We start from the raw sequence: 21,118 nt of genomic DNA, 5'->3' as shown, positions 1-21,118 counted from the left end.
TCTAGAACCGCAGAGATATGACCATGTATAAGTGGTTCTTTCTCAGCAGAAATATAGAACTATTTTCCTAGAAGAAGAGGCTGAATGGGGGCACCTGGCTGGCTCAGTTTGCGGAGCATGTGATTCTTGATCTCCAGGTTGTGACTTCAAGCCCCATGCTGGGTGTGATCACTTAAAAAAATAAATCTTAAAAAAAACCCACAAAAGCTGAATGGCACTATTTTCGTTGTGTGATGAGTAACACACACACACACACACACACACACACACACACTCACCACATTATTTTAGGCAATGTTAAAAGCGTATTTGTGTATTTGGCATCCATGTTAAATGCTTATCTATGTATTTAGGGATTGAAGGACTTGTTTTCTCTTTTTCACTTTCATTGTACATATTAAATAAATTTACATTTAATGCTCTAAAATAATTCAAAACTTCTTTTTTTTTCACTAACAAAATTTTAAAAACTATGACCATCAAGGGCATAAACTGTCCATCTTGGGAGAATAATGCAGTAAGAAGTCATTTATTTGACAGTCATAAAACACCGGAGCACCTTCTATGTGCCGGACATGATACTAGCTATTACAGATACCAAGGTGAGTACAAGATGACAGAGAAAAGACACCTCTGTCCCAGTTCTCTCGGAATTCACTGCAAAACAATAAGGAAAAACAAGAAACTGAAACACTTACTCCACCTTGGAAGAACCTATGAGCTAAATGTAGCAGAGTAAGCAGTCACCCTCACAGGCAAGTGTATGTACACCACAGAACTCTCGGAAGGCTCAGGAGTTGCAAACAAACAGATAAGGCGGAAGCAAGCTTATTTTGAGGATAGTTATAACCTCCCGATCGGTCCCTACCTCTTTTCTCCCACAATTGTAGAAGAGGAGAGGGTTATTCCCCAGAGAAATTAAGCCAAAGAGATCCTGGACGGGGACTACCAACAACTGTAGAGGGTGGAAAAAATAAGGAAAAGTATATGACAGTACGCTTTCTGAATAGTAACATCACCTCTCAGGACCCCAGAACATTTGCAGTCGGACATCTCACCCCTCAGGCTAGACATTTAAAGATTCTTCCCTGAAAAGCTGTATGATCCCAAAGGGAAAAATCTATAGATACTGAGACAGAGGGTTCTTCAGTGAAAAAGACTGCAACCATCTAACCGCGATGCAAACTAGATTCCATGCGCTGTCTATGAACACAGGGCTCCCAATTAGCATCAGAATGTCTAACTTTTATTTATCAATAGATGTCCAAGGATCAGCAGGCAATTGAGGAAACAGCAACAGTGCAAAGAGCAGAAGGAAAAACTGCAACCACAACTGAACTCTATAATTAACAGTCCCAGGATGATAAGGAAAATATCTTATCTATAAAACAAGAACAGTATGCTCCCCAAAAAGGACAAGCAAAGAAGGGCTCTTGGAAATTAAAAATGAAAGCCAAAATTTTAAACACTAACACAAAGTCTAGAAAAGTAAGAAATCTTTCAGGAAGTACACTCCAATATAAAAAGATGTAATGGTGTTATTCATTTAATAAACTAGTGTTTATACTATCATGCATCAAACTAATATGTAACACTAATTTATTCAATGGATTGCTAAAGTAATTACTGATTTAACTAGAAGTAGTGATAACTATATTAGGAAGATAAGAGATAAGAAAGCTAAGTCATCATCTGTTATAATAAGAAGTCAATGAATAGTTTCTAAAATCAAAGAATCGAGAGAACAGTATAAGGATATTATTTAAAATTATGAAGTAAGAAGTAAGACAATACCAAAGAGCTGGAAGTTGTTGTCTCTGACACAAGACCAAAGGGTTGGGTACAAGCATGCCATGGGGCTGTTTTAGTACAATGTGCATGTACTTCAAGTATGTACATATATCCCACTCTGATAAACATAGTGGTTAATTTTAAAAGATCAAAATGATACCATCCAGTCCTTAAGGAGTTTATAGACTGTTGGAAGAAACATGCTAAAAACAATTACAGGAGCATGCAGCACATGATCCAACAAAAGCAGACTATCTGGACAGCGCAGAGGACCCTGTCTCAGTCAAAAGAGACGTCTGGGAGACAAGGCGACACTCGAACTGTGGTTTTAGAGGATGAGAAAGGGTTAACTGGTTAGAGAGAGGATGATGAGTGTTTCTCCCATCAGCAGTCCACACATGTAAATTTTCTTTCGAAAACACAACAAGTGGTAACATTCCATAAAAACACTTTTGCACACTTTGCTTTTTTAAAAAAAAGATTTATTTTAGAGAGACTGAGAGAGAACAGAAAGAGCACAAGTGGTGGGAGGGGCAGAGGGAGAGAGAGACAGAGAGAATCTCAAACAGACTCCCTGCTAAGAGCAGAACCCAAAGGGGGCCTGGATCCCATAACCCTGAGATCATGACTTGAGCTGAAATCAAGAGTTGGGAGTCCAACCGACTAAACCACCTAGGTGTCCCCCCTCTTTTTTTTACTTAATACATCTTAGATGCTATTCCTCAGAAAGCCCTTAAGAACAACTTTTAGTTTCTCAAAAAAAAAAAAAAATCTTTTAATTTCTCAAGGATCTCTTAGTGAAGTCTTTTTTTTTTTTTTTTTTTTAAAGAGGCGGGGAGGGGCAGAGGGAAAAGGGACAGAGAGAGAGAATCCCGAGCAGTCCCCAGCCCAGCGTGGAGCCCAATAAGGGCTCTATCTCACAATCCTGAGACCAAGACCCAGGACAAAATCAATACTCAGGCCCTTAAACGATTGAGCTACCTGGGCGCCCCATAGTGAAGTCTTATATAAAAGGAAGATAATCAATTTTTAATATACCAAGTATTTATTTTTATTTGGAATTATAACACATTTCTTATTAAAAATTCAACAGTATGAAATTTAAAAATAAAAAGTAAAAAAATTCCCATTGTTCCTCCATTCCTACTTCCCAAGAATAAGCACTTTGAATTTCCTTCCAGACCTTTTCTATAAAAATAAAACTGCACATATATGTAAACATCATTCAATCCAAGCAAATTCAATAATGTTCTATACACCTACTACATCTATACCCACACTAGTCTATACACATAAAATACATTCATATTTTTTAAAGTCTCTTAATCAAAGATTCTGTGATAAATATGAAACTTTCCTGCATGTCAACTTACCAACGCAATCACAGCACTCATCCCAAAGGGTCCCAAGACACAGCATACACTCCTTGCAGCAGGAACAATTTCCTTCTCCAGGTCGGCACTGGCAGAGCTCCTAGAAACAAGACAGATGTTCAAACTTAAAATTTCAAACATCTATATTTAAAATTGTTAGTATTTTGCAGCAAAATCCCCACATTTGCATTTATAGTAATCTACTCTTCCACAGGTTTCTTTAAAGATCATTAACTGTTTGTTGGAACATAAATATCTACACCATCAAGCAGATTTATATTTTCGTTTGGACACATTCAGTGATTTATTTTGGATGCTTTTATCTTATTTTGAAACAGAGAAAACATTTCACTTTATAACCCATAACTTTACCCCCTAAACTACCTTGCAAAATAGTTCAGTACAAGCACAAAACCTGCTTTTCAGCTATTAAATTCATTGTCCAAATTAAATGACTAGCCAGCTTGTAGTGGGAGCTGTGGTTTTTCAATATGTGGAGTATAAATAAAAGCATCTTTCAAAAACTGCTATTTTTATTGACCTACAACATATTAAAGCAGTGTGTGTGGTGTGGTATAGACTATTTAAAAGAAGGCAACAATTATTCCCTCCCTGGGTCCACCCACCCTCTTTGCAACGTAACTCTGCTGCTCTTCTAATCAAGGGACAGTGTCTATTTTCAGACTAGCTTTAATCAGCAGAATTTGGTGGAAGAGACATCATATCAGTTCTGAGTCTGGGTCTCCACAGCACTGAGTGCTCTCCCTCCTCTTCCTCTCAGAGCTTCTCCCAGCTGCCATGTGTAAGCCTGGGAAAGGTCACATGGGCAAGTTGGTCTACTTGATGCCATCCTATCTCATCCAGCCTCCAACCAACCAGCAGCTGACAACAGACACAGAATGAGCCTAGAAAAACCATGCGGTTGATATAGGCCCAGACTGCCAACCCACAGAAACAAGAGCCAAATAAATGGTTATTATTTTAAGCCACTAAACTTTGCTTCCTAAATGAGGCTTCAAGGTAACTCTTTTGGTCCTTTCCACTAGACAGCCACTCCTAAACAAAGCCAACTTAAAGGGAAATTCTGTAGCCACCACTGCCTACTCAGCTTTTCCTGGGTTATGAGATACCATATACATTTTTAAAAACTTAAACAAACACAGCACATAATTTTTATCCCTATTAAGTTTATCTTATTACATCGACCTTAGGTAACTTTGCTAGGTCTCTTAGAAGGAGAGGGACTAGAAGGACAGGCACTTGCTGAGAAGTACAGATGCTTCATCATATAACTGGTGATGCTTACTTCAGACAAGCTCAAATTTACTTGGAAACCTAGAAAAGCAGAGTTGCCAAAGATACACTCTGTGACTTGTTTCTCCGTAAAAATCTGTCCTATCTTTGGAATGAGTGAACATTTTTTGAGTATATGTTTTTTAAAAACACTATCAGAGTTAAGGATATTGATACTTATTGTTTTTTAGTTTTAAGGTTGCCACTTAGTCACAAGAAATAAAGCTTCTTTTAAATTTTAATTTACATTATACATAGAAAATAAACTTTTACTCTCTTAGTTGCTTGTATTTACATTATCTATTTAGCTCAAGAGAAGCAAATTAGAAAGTAACAAATCTCTCCTTTTTCTATCTATGGAAGCTTCCAAATAATAGCTTATTAAATGAAAGACTTGTTTATCACACTAAGTAATTTGAAAATGAATGTCAGTGTAATGGCTTCCAGTCTGAGTCATTAAAGCATTCATTATGCCTTTTTACTGTCAGGGATCTGCTAGGTGTTTTAAATTGGAATGAAAGGGCGGTGATACTTTAAGATTACTAAGAATTAATGGAAGGTTAAAACCAAGACTATTTAAAAGTTGCTTCAACTTGCCTGGATTATGCAGCCCTCAAGATTAAATCTATTTCACACCCTCTTAATAGATGCCTGTACTTTTACATGTCAGTATGATGGAATAATGTACTCCAGTAATATGCTTAATGATTTATAATTTACTGATAGGATACAAAGGGAGAAGCTATAGGAAGCCAAGCCATGAGGGAAATAACTTGAAGATAAGCTTTATTACTGTACTATTAAAATAATAAAAATCCAGGCGAAGACTTTCTTGGTAAAAAATTACTGTGAAAACTGGTTGAATGCCAAAGTAACAATATGCCAACTAATATTTTTCTTTCTTTCCATCTTACTACAGAAGAGACTGAAAAATCTTTGTCCTAATAAAACAAACTTAGTCACATAAATTAAAACATTTACAGAGTAAATAAGCCTAAAAATATATCAAATCTCTATTCTTCATAGCTCATGTCAGCATTCTTTTCGGGAGATTGAAAAATAAGGAAAATGAGATCCTCAAACCAACTTTTAGTCAGGATTTGTGTCTTTTCGATTTTCAAACACACACTTAACTTCTCATTTTCCAGGAGAAAATTCCAGGCAAATTTAATATATATCGTTTAGGATCCCAAAAACCTTACTGCAGATCAAGAGAGCAAAAATACACGGAAAGCATTGGCTTTATGACTATTGTTAAGTCAAGAAAAAAATAAAAGCAATGAATTTCCATGTGTAAATAATGATAAATAACAACCATGTGTGTTTGGCTCACCAAGTAATTCATTCTTTTCTGTTCACTTTACATGTCTTGCAAAATTATATTATTGAATGTTTGGTCATAAAAATCTCTGGAAATGTACACTATAATTTTCTTGACAGCAAGAAAACTATGGTTAAGATGAATGTTTCTAACTATAAAAAATACTTCTAAAGTCCTTTGAACCTAAGTATTGGAAATACAAAAAAAAAAAAAAAAGCACAACTCAATATGTTAACTCTGTGATGTATTAAGAATCACAGGAAAACATTAAAAATTACTCCATTTAAATTAAGCAGAGGAGTGCCTGGATGGCTCAGTCAATTAAGCCCACAACACCTCAGGTCATGATCTCAGGGTGGTGAGATGGAGCCCCCCCCCACCCAAACAGGCTATGCGCTCTGCAGGGGGTCTACTTCTCTCTCTTTGCCCCTCCCCCAGCTTGCATGCACATGTCTACTCTCTCTCTCTAATAAATAATTAAACCTTAAAAAATTAATTAATTAAGCAGTCTTCTTCACTTAAAAAGAAATATTTATCTTCAACAGTTTTAGTTACGAAAACATAAATGAATCTTGAGTAACCAGAAAGCTTTCCTAAAGAGGTTACAGTCAAGGTTAACAAGGACACTTTAAAAAAAATCTAAGTACTTTTTAATTATGAAATACTGGAAAATATATACTAGAGTGGAAGGAAAAACACCCCAAATTCCACCCACTTTGGTAAATTCCTACACATTTCTAACAAAAATTGACTGTATACTCTCCTGATCTAAAAAAATTAGCATTTCCCTATTGTAAGACTCTGTCAACATAATTTATTAACAGCCTAATAGTATATTTTATGTACCAAAATTCAGAAGTAGACCTTGAATCCTAATCCCTTCCACATCTTGTTCACTTTTTTTTTTTAATTTAAAATTTTGTTTTTTTCAATGGCCACCACAGGGGTGCTACTGGCGCCTCTCTGCCCCCTCAGCACCTCCAGAACCACCCGGCAGCAGGGGAGGGTGGTGGAGCAGCACTCTGGGCATGCTGCAGAGCAGCCTGGGCCTGGCTCGTCAGACCGACACCCCGGATGACCCCACGTGGAGGTCAAGGAGGTCGAGGTGTTGCTGTAGAAAATGCTTCCAGTGCACAGGCAAATGCAGAGGCAGATGAACGTGGTTGGGCCCCCCACTTCCTGAGTGTCCACTTTCTTATTCTTTATCAAAAACTTGATCATTATCTTTCTCTACTTAAGTAGAAAATATGGTTGACTTGAGATGTGGAATTTCTGTTTGGACTGGCTATTTATATATTTTCCTAACCTTACATGACCAAACTTGAGTACTGCTCATTTGGATGGAACATGTGATCACAACCTAACGCCAAGTTCACAGAAGTCCAAAATAAAGACAGATTCAATGCTTCCACTTGTTTACTATTACCTCCCCTAAAGTTCCTAAGTATTAGGTTTTCTATAACACTAACAGGCACAGTGCTAAGCATTTTATATGCATTACCTTGACTCTCATAAAGGCCCTTTCAAAGCAGTTATTATCCTCATTTTTCAAATAAGATTATAAAATTTGTACATCATTTAGTAAGGGGCTGAGATTTGACCCCAGTTTTGGTTAGATATTCTTTTTTTAAAGAAACATTGGAATGAGAAATATAAAGCTTATTTTTTATTAATTTAGCATTTCAATAATCATAGTTATTACTTTCTTAGAGAGAATGAACCCATAATTAAACAATCCTTTAGGTTGTTTAATCAAAGGCATTATTATACATTGCACTCTCTACCTGAATACAATTAGAAGTGCTATTGCCCATGTTTAATCATTGTTTGTAAAGGTAAAATAAGTACCACTGGCTAGGAGTTGCAAAACCAGTGAGTTGGAATTTAATACCTGATTCTTCTTTTGCTTCAGCCAGTTAATGACCACATCATCTGCTTCTCTAGTCTGCAAGTCTCAGAGAAAGTGTGGATGTTGCTCATGGTACAGTTGAGAAGACTGAGGAGTAGGTTAGTGATTTGTCAGAGTTCCTGCAGCTGGGGCTCTGACATCAGGCATTCTGACTCAAACTGTTCTACCAGCACTGCTCTTGCCTGCTAGAGTCAGAGTAACATGGAATAAGACATCTGTACTCTGTGTGTAGTACTATGCTAGACGTTCGTAAAGTAATCATTGTACAATAAACTTATGATGGAAAAAATTGAAACTTTATACTAAAGAAGAAATAGAAATTTTTACATTTGGATGATCTCACATTGACCAGCGTGAGTATTCAGAATTTGGCAAGCGGCTTTAAAAGCTTATATGAAATGAAAATCTGCAGGATGAAAAGTTTTAGGGATAATCTCATAGTTTAAAATGTTATTACATTTGTATTAGAAAAATCTTGAACATCTCAGAGAATTTTAAATCTCTGAATGCCAGAAAACAGAGATTTTACATAATTATTCAATTAAGAGTCCATCAAACCTATTGTCTATACAACTAAGGTTGTGGTGAGATCTTAATCCTCTGCAAAATAAATTGGGGGGGTGGGATTTATCTAAGACTAGACTTTAAGAGTTAAATTTTTTTTTTAAGATTTTATTTATTAATTTGACAGAGAGAGAGACAGCCAGCAAGAGAGGGAACACAAGCAGGGGGAGTGGGAGAGGAAGAAGCAGGCTTTCAACGGAGGAGCCTGATGCGGGACTCGATCCCAGAACGCCAGGATCACGCCCTCAGCCGAAGGCAGACGCGTAACGACTGCGCCACTCAGGCGCCCCAAGAGTTAAAATTTATTGAGACACCTGGGTGACTCAGTCTGTTAAGCAACCAACTCTTGATTTTGGCTCAGGTCATGATCTCAGGGTCATGAGATGGAGCCCTGTGACGGGCTCTGTGCTGGGCCTTGCTTAAGATTCTCTCTTCTGGGACGCCTGGGTGGCTCAGTAGGTTAAGTGTCTGCCTTCAGCCCAGGTCATAATCTAGGATCCTGGGATCGAGTCCCATATCGGGCTCCTTGCTCAGCAGGGAGCCTGCTTCTCCCTCCCCCTGCTTTTGCATGCTCTCGCGCTCTCTCTGACAAATAAATAAAATCTAAAAAAAAAAAAAAGATTCTCCCTCTGCCCCCCCCACTCTGTTCACACACTTACTCTTAAAAAAAAAAAAAAAAAAAAGTTAAAATTTGTTTTATGAACTTACAAATTTCCAGGCCAGCAATGGAAAACTAATAACTTAAGGAAGAATCTTATTTATATTTCAATGTTTGGTTACTGATAAATATTTCCATTCTCTAACCATTGCCAAGATCTAGAAACTTGTTAGAACTGTTGTTAATACCGGGAAACATCACTGAAAAGAACATGATACTCTAGTAGACAGGAAATGACTTGGGTTTACAGGATCTAGATTCAAGTCCTAGCCCATAAACTGCAGTGTGTCACAGTGGTTCTCCATTTTTCAGTCATAAAAAGGGGATGGTACTGCTGGATTTTCCCTTACAGGCTTTGGTATCCAAGTGAGATGATGGCTATCAAGGAGCTTTGGTGACCCAGCAGTCCTGCTCCTAGGGATTTACTTAAGAGATATGAAAACATATGTCCACACAAAGACATATAAGTGAAAGTAAGTATCAACTTTACTCATAATCCCCAAAAATTGGCAACAACCCAATGTCCATCCACTAGTGAATGGATAAACAAATGTGGTACATCCACACAATGAAATACTACTCAGCAATAACTTGATACACGCAAGGGATGAATCTCAAAAGCATTATACTAAATGAAAGAAGCCAGGCAGACACAAAAGCCTCAAACAGTACAGTTCCACTCATAAATCATTCTGGAAAAGGCAAAACTGTAAGAAAAAAATCAAATCAGTGGTTGACAAGTGCTGAGTCTGGGAAGGGGGCTAGTTTTGACTACAAAGAGACAGAAGAGGGCTTTTACAGAGATTTTACATAATTATTCAATTAAGAGTCCATCAAACCTATTGTCTATACAACTAAGGTTGTGGTGAGATCTTAATCCTCTGCAAAATAAATTGGGAGGGGTGGGATTTACAGTTTGGTATTACTGCATCTCTGGCAAATGCCTGGTTTGACTCAACTCAAGCCCAAGCAGCTCCAGACTGGCCCCTCTAACAACACAGGGACCAAATCCTGGCCACAACAGGCAGAGAGCGCCATTGCAGGTGACTGAAAGCAAAGTGGCTCAGCCACCACAGTAGAGCACATGCAGCATGCACAGGAGACACCCCTCAAGTGCAAAGTTCTGGTGAACAGGTGGCATTACACTGGAGGGCACTACAGGACCTCTTCTTCATAAGGCTGCTACTTTCAAGAGCAGGAGACACAGCTGACCTTCCTAACACAGAAACAGACATGAGAGTTCGTCAAAATGAGGAGACAGAGAAATATGTTACAAGGGGGAAAAAAAGGAAAAAAAATCACAGCAAGACAGCTAAGTGAATTTAAAGTTGATAGAGAATTTAAAGTAATTATCATAAAGATACTCATTGCACTTAAGAAAAGAGTGGAGGACCTCAGTGAGACCCTCAACAGACAGAAACATAAAAAAAGAGAAAACACAAGAAACATAAAGAACCAATCAATTAGAGATAAAGAACTCAATAACTGGAATTTAAAATATACTAGATGGAATAAATAGTAAATTAAAGGAAGCAAAAGAATGGATCAGTGACCTGAAGGACAGAATAATGGGAAGCAATAAAGCTGAACAGAAGAGAGAAGAAATAAAAATTTAAAAAGTAAATAGATTAAGGGAATTCAATGACCCCATTAAGTGTTATAACATCCACATTACAGGGATCCCAGAAGGAGAAGAGAGAAAACAGGGGGCAGAAAATTTATTTGAGGAAATAATAGCTGAAAATTTCCCATGTCTGGGGAAAGAAACAGAAATCCAGATGCAGGAGACACAGAGAGCCCCCAACAAAATCAACCCAAAGGAGTTCCACAACAAGACACATAGTAAATAAAATGGCGAAAAGTAGATATAAAGAAAGAATTTTAAAAGCAGCAAGAGAGAAAAGAAAAGTTACATAAAAGGGAAACCCCATAAGGCTATAAGCTGATTTTTCGGCAGAAACTTTCCAAGCCTTTCCAAGCCAGAAGGGAGTGGCATGATATATATTCAAAGTGCTGAAAAAAAAAAAAAAAAAAAGAAAAACCTGCAACCAAGAATACTCTACCCAGGAAGGCTATCATTCAGAATAGAAGGAGAGATAAAGAGTTTCCCAGACAAACAAAAGTCAAAGGAATTAATCACCAGTAAACCAGCCTTACAAGAAATATTAAAGAGGACTTGCTGAGTGGAAAGGAAAGACCATAAGTGGGAGTAAGAAATGCAAGAAGCACAGAAGTAGCTAAATTCAGCATACTAATAAAAATCACACAAGGGATTCACAAAATAAAAGGATGAAAAGTATGATATCATACGCCTCAAACACTATATATTTAGTGCTTTTAGAATGGGTTCAAACCTAAGCAACTGTCAATTTAATATAGACTGCTATATGCATAAGATGTAATATATAAACCTAATGGTGACCACAAATCAAAAACCATTAACAGATATACAAACAACCAAGAAGGGAATCCAAATATATCACTGAAGAAAGCCAGCAAACTATGAGAGAAGAAAGGAACAGGGAAAAACTACAAAAACAACCATAAAACAAGAAACAAAATTGCAATAAATACATACCTGCCAATAATTACTTTGAATGTAAATGGACTAAACACTCCAGTCAAAAGACACAGGGTGCTGGAATGGATGAAAAGCAAGCCCTAACTATATGCTGCCTACAAGACACTCATTTCAGACCTAATGACATCTGCAGATTGAAAGTGAAGGAGTGGAAAACCATCCATCATGCATGTAAGCGAAAAGAAAACCAAGGTAGCAATACTTATATTGGACAAAATAGATTTTAAAACAAAGACTGTAACAAGAGACAAAGGACACTATTTAATCATAAAGGGAACAATCCAACAGAAGATAAAACAATTGTAAATATTTAAGAATCCAATATAGGAGCACCCAAATATATAAAGCACCAACAACAAACATAAAGGAAGTAATCAGTAATAATATAATAATAGTAGGGGACTTTAACACCTTACTTACATCAATGGAGAGATAAGACAAACAGAAAATGAACAAGGAAACAGTGGCTTTGAATGACACATTGGACCAGATGGATATAATACATATATTCAGAACTTTCCATCCTATGAAACTGGAGGGGATTATGCTAATTGAAACAAGTCAAGCAGAGAAAGACAATTATCATATGGTTTCACTTATATGTGGAACATAAGGAATAGCATGGAGGACATTAGGAGAAGGAAGGGAAAAATGAAGGGGGGGGAATCAGAGGGGGGAGATGAACCATGAGAGACTATGGACTATGGGAAACAAACTGCGAGTTTCAGAGGGGAGGATGGTGAGGGAATGGGTTAGCCCAGTGATGGGTGTTAAGGAGGGCATGTATTACATGGAGCACTGGGTTTTATATGCAAACAATGAATCATGGAACACTACATCAAAAACTAATAATGTACTGTCAGGTGACTAACATAATAAAAAAGAAAAAGGTGAATGCTAAGGCTTAAAAAAAAAAAAAAAAAAAAGAACTTTCCATCCGAAAACAGCAGATACACATTCTTCTCAAGTGCACATGGAACATTCTCCAGAACGCATCACATATTAGGCCAAGAAACAAGTCTCAACAAATTAAAAAAGGCTGAAGTCATACCATGCATCTTTTCCGATAACAATGCTATGAAATCAAGCACAATAAAAAATCTGGAGAAAACACAAATACATGGAAGTTAAATAATATACTACTAAACAATGAATGGGTCAACCATAAAATCAAAGAGGAAATCAAAAAGTACATGGAGACAAATGAAAACACAATGATTTAAAATCTTTGGGATGCAGCAAAAGCTGTTCTAAGAGGGAAGTTTATAACAATGCAGGCCTACCTCAAGAGGCAGGAAAAATCTCAAACAAACAATCTAAGCTTACACTGAAAGGAGCTCTCATACACTGTTTGTATAATAGCAAACAAAACCCAAACCAGTAGGAAGAAGGAAATAATAAAGACTAGAGCAGAAATAAATGAAATAGAAAAAAAATAGAACAGATCAATGAAACCAAGATCTGGTTCTTTCAAAAGATCAACAAAGTTTACAAACCTTTAGCCAGACTCATTAAAAAAGAGAGAGAGAGAGAGAGAAGAATCATAAATAAAATCAGAAGTTAAAGATGAGAAATAACCAACACCATAGAAATACAAAGAATATTATGAAATATTTAATAAAATAATAAGAAAAATTTTATGCTAAAAACTGGAAAACCTAGAAGAAATAGATAAATTCAGAGAAACACATAACCTCCCAACACTGAAACAGGAAAAAACATAAAATTTGAACAGACCAATTACCAGCAATGAAATCGAGTAAATAATCAAAAAATTACCAGCAAACAAAAGTCCAGGACCAAATAGCTCTACAGGTGAATTCTACCAAACATTTAATGAAGAGTTAATACCTATTCTTCTCAAATTATTCCCAAAAATTAAAGAGGAAGGAAACCTTCTACATTCATTCTATGACACCCGCATCACCCTGATACCAAAACCAGACAAAGACACCACAGAGTAAGCGAAATAAAGGTGAGTAACTCTGATGAACACAGATGCAAAATCCTCAACAAAATATTAGCAAACTGAATCCAAACATACATTTAAAAAATTATTTACCATGATCAAGTGGTATTTATTCCAGGGAAGCAAGGCTGGATATTTACAAATCAATCAACATGATACATCACATCAACAAGAGAAAGAATAAAAACTATATGAGCATTTGAAGAGACGCGGAAAAAGAATCTGACAAAGTATGACATCAATTCATGATAAAACCCCTCAACAAAGTAGGTCTAGAGGGAACGTACCTCAACATAATAAAGGCCATATATGAAAAACCCACAGCTAACATCATACTTGTTTGTGAAAAACTGAGAGCCTTTCCCCTAAGATCAGGAACAAGACAAGCATGTCCACTCTTACCACTTTTATTCAACATAGTACTGGAAGTCCTAGCCACAGCAGTCAGAAGAAAAAAACAAAAGGCATCCAAATTGGTAAGGGAGAAGCAAAACTTTCACTCTTTGCAGATGACATGACACTATACATAGAAAACCCTAAAGACATCATCAAAAAACTGCTACAATTCATAAATGAATTCAGTACAGTCGCAAGATAAAAAACTGATACACAGAAATCCATGGCATTCCTAGACACTAATAATAAAGGAGAAGAAAGAGAAATTAAGAAAACAATCCCATTTACAATTGTACACAAAAGAATAAAACACCTAGGAATAAACTTAACCAAGGAGGTGAAAGGCCTGTACTACAAAAACTATAAAACACTGATGAAAGAAATTGAAGAGGACACAAACAAATGAAAAGATATTCCGTGTTCATGGATTGGGAGAACAAATATTCTTAAACTGTCCATACTACCCAAAGCAACCTACACATTTAATGCAATCCTTATCAAAATACCAATATTTAGTTTTCACGAAACTAGAATGAATACTCTGAAAATCTGGATTGAACCACAAAAGAGCCTGAATAGCCAAAGCAATCTTGAAAAAGAACAAAACTGGAGGTATCATAATCCCAGATTACAAGATATACTACAAAGCTGTAGTAATCAAAACAGTATGGTACTGGCACAAAAAGAGACACGTAGACCAATAGAACCAAATAGAGAACCCGGAAATAAGCCCACAATTCTTTAGTCAGTTATCTTCAACAAAGGAAGCAAGAATATGCAATGAGAAAAAGACAGTTCCTTCAATAAACAGTGTTGGGAAAACTGGACAGCTAAATGCAAAAGAATAAAACAAGACTACTTTAACATACCATACACAAAAATAAACTCAAAATGGATGAAAGACCTAAATGTGAGACCTGGAACCATAAAAATTGTAAAAGAAAGCACAGCTAGTAATTTCTCTGACATTGGCTATAGCAACCTTTTTCTAGATAGGTCTCCTGAGGCAAGGGAAACAAAAGCAAAAACAAACTACTGAGACCACGTGAAAATAAAAAGCTTCCGCACAGCAAAGGAAACCATCAACAAAACAAAAAGGCAACCTAGTGAATGGGAGAAGATACTGCAAATGCTGTATCTGACAAAGGGTTAGCATCCAAAATATATAAAGAACTTACACAACTCAACACCAAGAAAACCAAATAATCGGATTTAAAAATGGACAGAAGACCTTTCTCTAAAGACGACATACAGATGGCCAACAGACACATGAAAAGATGCTCAACATCACTAATCATTAGGGATATGCAAATCATAACCACAATGAGATATCACCTCATACTTGTCAGAATGGTGAAAATCAAAAACACAAGAAACAACAAGTGTTGGCAAGAATGTGGGAAAAAAGGAACCCTTGTGCACAGTTGGTGGCAATGCAAACTGGTACAGTGACGGTGGAAAACATTATGGACGTTACCAAAAAAACTAAAAGTAGAACTACTGTATGATCCAGTAATTCCCCTACAGGATATTTACCCAAAGATTACAAAAACACTAATTCAAAAAGATATATGTATCCCTTATGTTTACTGCAGCATTATTTACAATAGCCAAGATAGGGAAACAACTGAAGTGTCCACTGATAGATGAATGATTAAAGAAGATGCAGCTTGTGTGTCTACACTCACACCGGAATATTACTCAGTCATAAAAAAAGAATGAAATCTTGCCATCTGCAACAACATGGATGGATCTAGAGGGTATAATGCTAAGTGAAATAAGATAGCGAGATAAATATCATATGATTTCACTCATGTGGAATTTAAGAAAGAAGACAATGAACAAAGAAAACAAGAGACAAATCAAAAAACAAACTCTTAACTACAGAGAACAAACTGATGGCTACCAGAGGGAATGTGGGGGGGGGGATGTGTGAAATAGGTGAAGGGGATTAAGAGTACACTTAGCACGATAAGCACTGAGTAATGTATAGAATTGTTAAATCACTATATTGCACACCTGAAACTAACATTGTATGTTAACTATACTGGAATTAAAATTTTAAAAAAAGTACCCCCCAAGCAATGTAAGGACAAAGCTAATTAAATAAATGCATATCACGTAAACATCGATAATCAACAAAGCATTAGGTTGTACCTATGCTGACATACTTTTACAACCTTTACTTAGATCAAATGGATTTTTGTTTTTTAAGAGGAAGAGTGGGAAAGGGTAGAGAGAGAGAGAGAGAATCTTTTTTTTTTTAAAGATTTTATTTATTTATTCGACAGAGATAGAGACAGCCAGCGAGAGAGGGAACACAAGCAGGGGGAGTGGGAGAAGAAGAAGCAAGCTCATAGCAGAGGAGCCTGACGTGGGGCTCGATCCCATAATGCCAGGATCACGCCCTGAGCCGAAGGCAGACACTTAACCGCTGTGCCACCCAGGCGCCCCTGAGAGAGAGAGAGAATCTTAAGCAGGCTCCATGCTCAGCACAGAGCCTGACTCAGGGCTCAATCTCATAATCCTGAGATCGTGACCTGAGCTGAAATCAAGAGTCTGACATTTAACCAACTGAGCCCCCAAAGCGCCCCTCAAATGGATATTTAAAAACACACACAGAAAACAAGACAACCTCAAAAAATCAGACTTTATTCAAAAGAATGAACATAATTATAATTATGTTAGATTACAATAAATCTGCTATGATATATTAATTCTCTTTAAGGAGAACATCAGACAAACTTTTAAACTTCGAATGGAAATATCTAAACTGAATCTTACTATCACGTTGCTCTTTTTAAATTCTAACTGATTGGTAAACTTTTGCCCTAAAAATAATATAAACTTAAGTGAAACACTACTGAAAACAGAATTATCTTTTTGGCTAAATAAATCAGCATGCAAGTTCATGTATGAACTATCAAAATAAATCAAATGGCACCCATTTCTTATACAAACATAGTCACAAAATTTTAATCCTACTTACTTTAAAAATGGCCCAATGAATTCCTTTAAAATAAAATAAAATAATCCTTTAAAATAATCCAGATGGGGTGAAGTGGGGGAATGGATGAAACTACTCTGGCCATATGTGGATCACTGTTGAAGCTGAGTGATAAGTAAACTGGGTGTGGCGGTATTTTACTTTACTCCCTATTATACACATATTTGAAAATTTCCAAGTGTCCCAATGAAATCTTCATCTTTGCCTTAATGTAATTCAACAGGTGAGGGGTACCTGGGTGGCGCAGTCAGTTAAGCGTTGTCAGATTCTTAGTTTTGGCTCAAGTCACAACCTCAGGGTCATGAAATCAAGTCCCACGTCAGGCTTCCCACTAAGTGTGGAGTCTGCCTGAAATTCGCTCTCCCTCTGCCCTTCCCACTCATGCTCTCTCTCTCACTCTCTAAAATAAATAAATATTTAAAAACGAAAATAGAATAAAAATAATTCAACAGGTGAAACAGCCAATGAAAATAAATTTTAATTTATTTTAGCAGCTATTCTAACCACATTAAACATCTGAAAGGGAGAAAATGACTTATTTTTCCCTTAAAATTACGTTAGGCCTAACTCATTACTTTTGGGCATTAATTTCAAAGATTTTCATGAGGTGTTAACTGAAGCAAAACAGTACACAAATGAGTTGCAGCCATAACGTTTAAGAGCAGTGAAGCAGAATGAAGAGGAAAAAACACTACAGGAAAATAAGGTAATGTTTTTTCAAGGAAAGAAGAAAAACTATATATCGTAAACCAAAGTACTACTAGTATAATAACAAATCAAGATACTGTAGCAAGAGGCTAACGTGGAATTTAGCACTGAATTAAAAAAAAACAAGAAAGATAAAGTTAATTTTTTAGTTTATTGTGATTAAAAAGCCCTGAAATTATCTGAACTACTTATATTTTTAGGACAATACACTTGCAGAAACTAGATTAATAAAAAATTATTTAGAAATCCCAACTTATTTCAGAAAGTCTAAGATTTGACAGTTTAAAAAGCAGACTGTTGATTTAGTACATGAAAGTGCTAAATAAATATTGAGATAACCAGTAAAGTGCTAAAACAATGCATCAATGATCTCTGAACCTAAGTTTGAATACTTTCATGAAGTATAATGTTTATATCATCCTAAATATGACCATAAATGTTAGCCAAAAGTACTAACAAGTCAGTAAGGGGTTTTTCCATTCATAATAAAAAATAGGTCTTGAGATTTCTGGGGAAGAAGCACAATATTAATACAAATACAATTTTTTTTTTTAAGATTTTATTCATTTATTTGACAGAGAGACAGCCAGTGAGAGAGGGAACACAAGCAGGGGGGGTGGGAGAGGAAGAAGCACGCTCCCAGCAGAAGAGCCTGATGCGGGGCTCGATCCCAGAACACCGGGATCACGCCCTGAGCCGAAGGCAGACGCTTAACGACTGAGCCACCCAGGCGCCCCAATACAAATACAAATTTTAAATGTTCTTTTCACAGAAGAAGAAAAACTAGTAAAGATTGAGTTAAAAGCAAAATCTTATACAACCATTTTTTCCCCCTGAAATAGAACAGCTAAACCATTCATTATATGAGCAAGGAAATACACCATGATGACAATTTTACTTTCTTGATGTTTAAAGTTAGATTTCTTTCCTGCCAGAAGCAAAAAATAAATATTTATACAGGGACCAACCTTATGCATAGCAACTTGTAGGATGGCGGGAATGACCACGCTGCCTTGCAACCATGCTGGTAACAAATATTTACAGGACTATGAGCTTCCAGGGAACATTTTTTATACTCAGTCATTTCATGAGTTGCAGAGGGCTCAACATAAACAAATGTTCTAACTTATCCTCACAGTACATCATTTCAACACTACAGATGTTCAAACCAAACCAAAATAACAAAAAGAGAATCGAAATTCCCTGTAAGGGGGAAGTACTACCTTTAAACTTCTGTAGCATTGCCCTTCTTAAAGTACTTATTTCCCACCTTCATTTCTGTACCTTTTCTTCTTCCACGGTTTAAGGAGAAAAGCTACTATTGTCATCTAAAATGTCAACATGTCTTGTACTTTGCTGAATTTGAAAGAATTTTAATGACAACTTAGTATGTGCAATGAAAAGCAAAATCTCAGTAATCCTTAACCTTTCCAGAGCCATCAACCACTTGGAGAACCTCCTGAAAGGTATGGACGTTTCTTCCATGAAGACTGTACATATACAATTTTGAATATAATTTTGGGCATCCCCTAACGCCTTTAAAGGACCCAATGACCCCAGTTAACAATTCGTGGCACATGAAACAAACATCAGTAGCCAATCTGTTCTTCAACTTAAGAGAACAGAAATAAAAGAGGACATTAAAGTTCATGTTTCTATCAGACTGTTCAGGGTATTCCCCTACACTAGAGCAAAAAGACAAGACCTAGGCATCTACTGACTCCCACCCTCCCAACCACAGCAAGATAACCAGCCAATCAAAACAAACTAACTAAAAACTTCTCTTCAGGAAAATGATCAGCCTCAGAGCAGAGAACACATTCCAGCAGCAAGGGCTTCCCTGCCCCTCAAGCAATACTCTCCATTCTGTGTATGTCAGCCCTGCCTAAGCACACAATCTCCCAACCAGGCTTTTATTGCCTCATTCTTAACTATAATGGACAGCTTAGGAACACCATATATTTGAGGAAAGCTTGCCACATGAAAGAGGTGTAAGCTAAAAGAAAAAACAGTCTTGGAAGAAAAAGAAATTCAGGTAACAAAATGGAGGGGTAGGGGGAGAAACATACATAGCTCCACCTCTGCCAATAAAACTTCTAATAAGTCTCCTCAGAGACACCTGAGAAAGTACTGCATTCAAAAGTAAAAGTGTTAATATGAAAAACTGACAAGTAGAAATAGAGGCGTTCCTGAAATTTAAGAGTTATTGCTAAAATTTAAAAATTCAATAGAAAGGGTTCAATGGTTAGGTCAAGGAAATCTCCCAGAATGAAGAATAGGATGGTGAAAACAGATTTAAGATCTACAACAGTATATACAAGCAATGAACAATCTGATAATGAAATTAAGAAAACACTTCCATTTACAATAACAGCAAAAAGAATAAAACACGTAAAATAGATTTAACAAAAGAAGTATAAGACTTGTACTCTGAAAACTGCAAAATATTACTGAAAGAAATTAAAGAAAAATCTAAATAAAAGGAAAGACATTCATGTTCATGAATCAGAAGACTTAACGCTGTTAAGATGGCAAGACTTTCCAAACTGATCTACAGATTCAATGCAATCCCTTTCACAGTCCCAGCTGGCAACACCAAAGGCACAATCCATGAAAGAAAAAATGGAGAAGTTGGACCTCATTAAAATTAAAACCTTCTGCTCTGCAGGCACCTGGCTGGCTCAGTCAGAAGAGCATGTGACTCTTTCTTTTTTTTTTTTTAAGATTTTCTTTTTATTTATTTGACAGAGAGAGACAGCCAGTGAGAGAGGGAACACAAGCAGGGGGAGTGGGAGAGGAAGAAGCAGGCTCCTAGTGGAGAAGCCTGATGTGGGGCTCGATCCCAGAATGCCGGGATCACGCCCTGAGCCGAAGGCAGACGCCTAACGACTGAGCCACCCAGGCCCCCGGAGCATGTGACTCTTGATCTTGGGGTCATGAGTTCTAGTCTCACACTGGTTGTAGAGATTACTTAAATAAACTAAAAAAAAATTAAAGAAACAACAACAACAACAACAACAAAAAAAAACCCTTCTGATCTGCAAAATACACTGTCAAGAGAATGAGAAGACAAGCCACAGACAGAGAAAATATTTGCAAAAGACATAAAGGATTGTTATCCAAAATATACAAAGAACTTTTAAAATTCAACAGTAAAAAAATGGACAATTCTATTCAAAAGAGGGCAAAAGATAAAGGCATCTACCAAAGATGATATACAGATGGCAAATAAAACATATGAAAAGATGCTCAATATCATGTTGGTAGGGAACTGCAAATTACAATAACAAGACACTGGGGTGCCTAGGTGGCTCAGTTGGTTAAGCAATCGATTCTTGATCTCAGCTCAGGTCCTGATCTCAGGGTTGTGAGTTCAAGCCCAGCATTGGGGCCCACTTAAAAAAAATAAATAAAATAAAAAAACAAGACACCTATATATACCTTTCAGAATGGCTAAAATTCAAAACACTGAGAACACTAAATGTTGACAAGGATGCAGAGCCACTTTGGATGATAGTTTGGCAGTTCCTTACAAAAGTAAGCACACT

At 36.7% G+C, this 21,118-nt stretch overlaps 1 protein-coding gene across 1 annotated transcript in view; it reads right to left on the bottom strand.

The window, feature by feature from the left end:
* The window catches only part of TWSG1 (twisted gastrulation BMP signaling modulator 1), a 65,219-nt gene that overhangs the window by 29,890 nt on the left and 14,211 nt on the right, over positions 1 to 21,118 (bottom strand). The window contains exon 3 of the mRNA XM_045793871.2: positions 3,165 to 3,264. Coding sequence (XP_045649827.1) covers positions 3,165 to 3,264 — 100 coding nt within the window. The remainder of the gene's footprint in view (positions 1 to 3,164; positions 3,265 to 21,118) is intronic.

This window comes from Ursus americanus, chromosome 19, assembly GCF_024610735.1.
Source record: "Ursus americanus isolate L20-20 chromosome 19, mUrsAme1.1.p, whole genome shotgun sequence".
Classification (NCBI taxonomy): domain Eukaryota; kingdom Metazoa; phylum Chordata; class Mammalia; order Carnivora; family Ursidae; genus Ursus; species Ursus americanus.
Note: the sequence above shows the minus strand (reverse complement) of the source record. Positions and strands in the feature narration are given on the sequence as shown.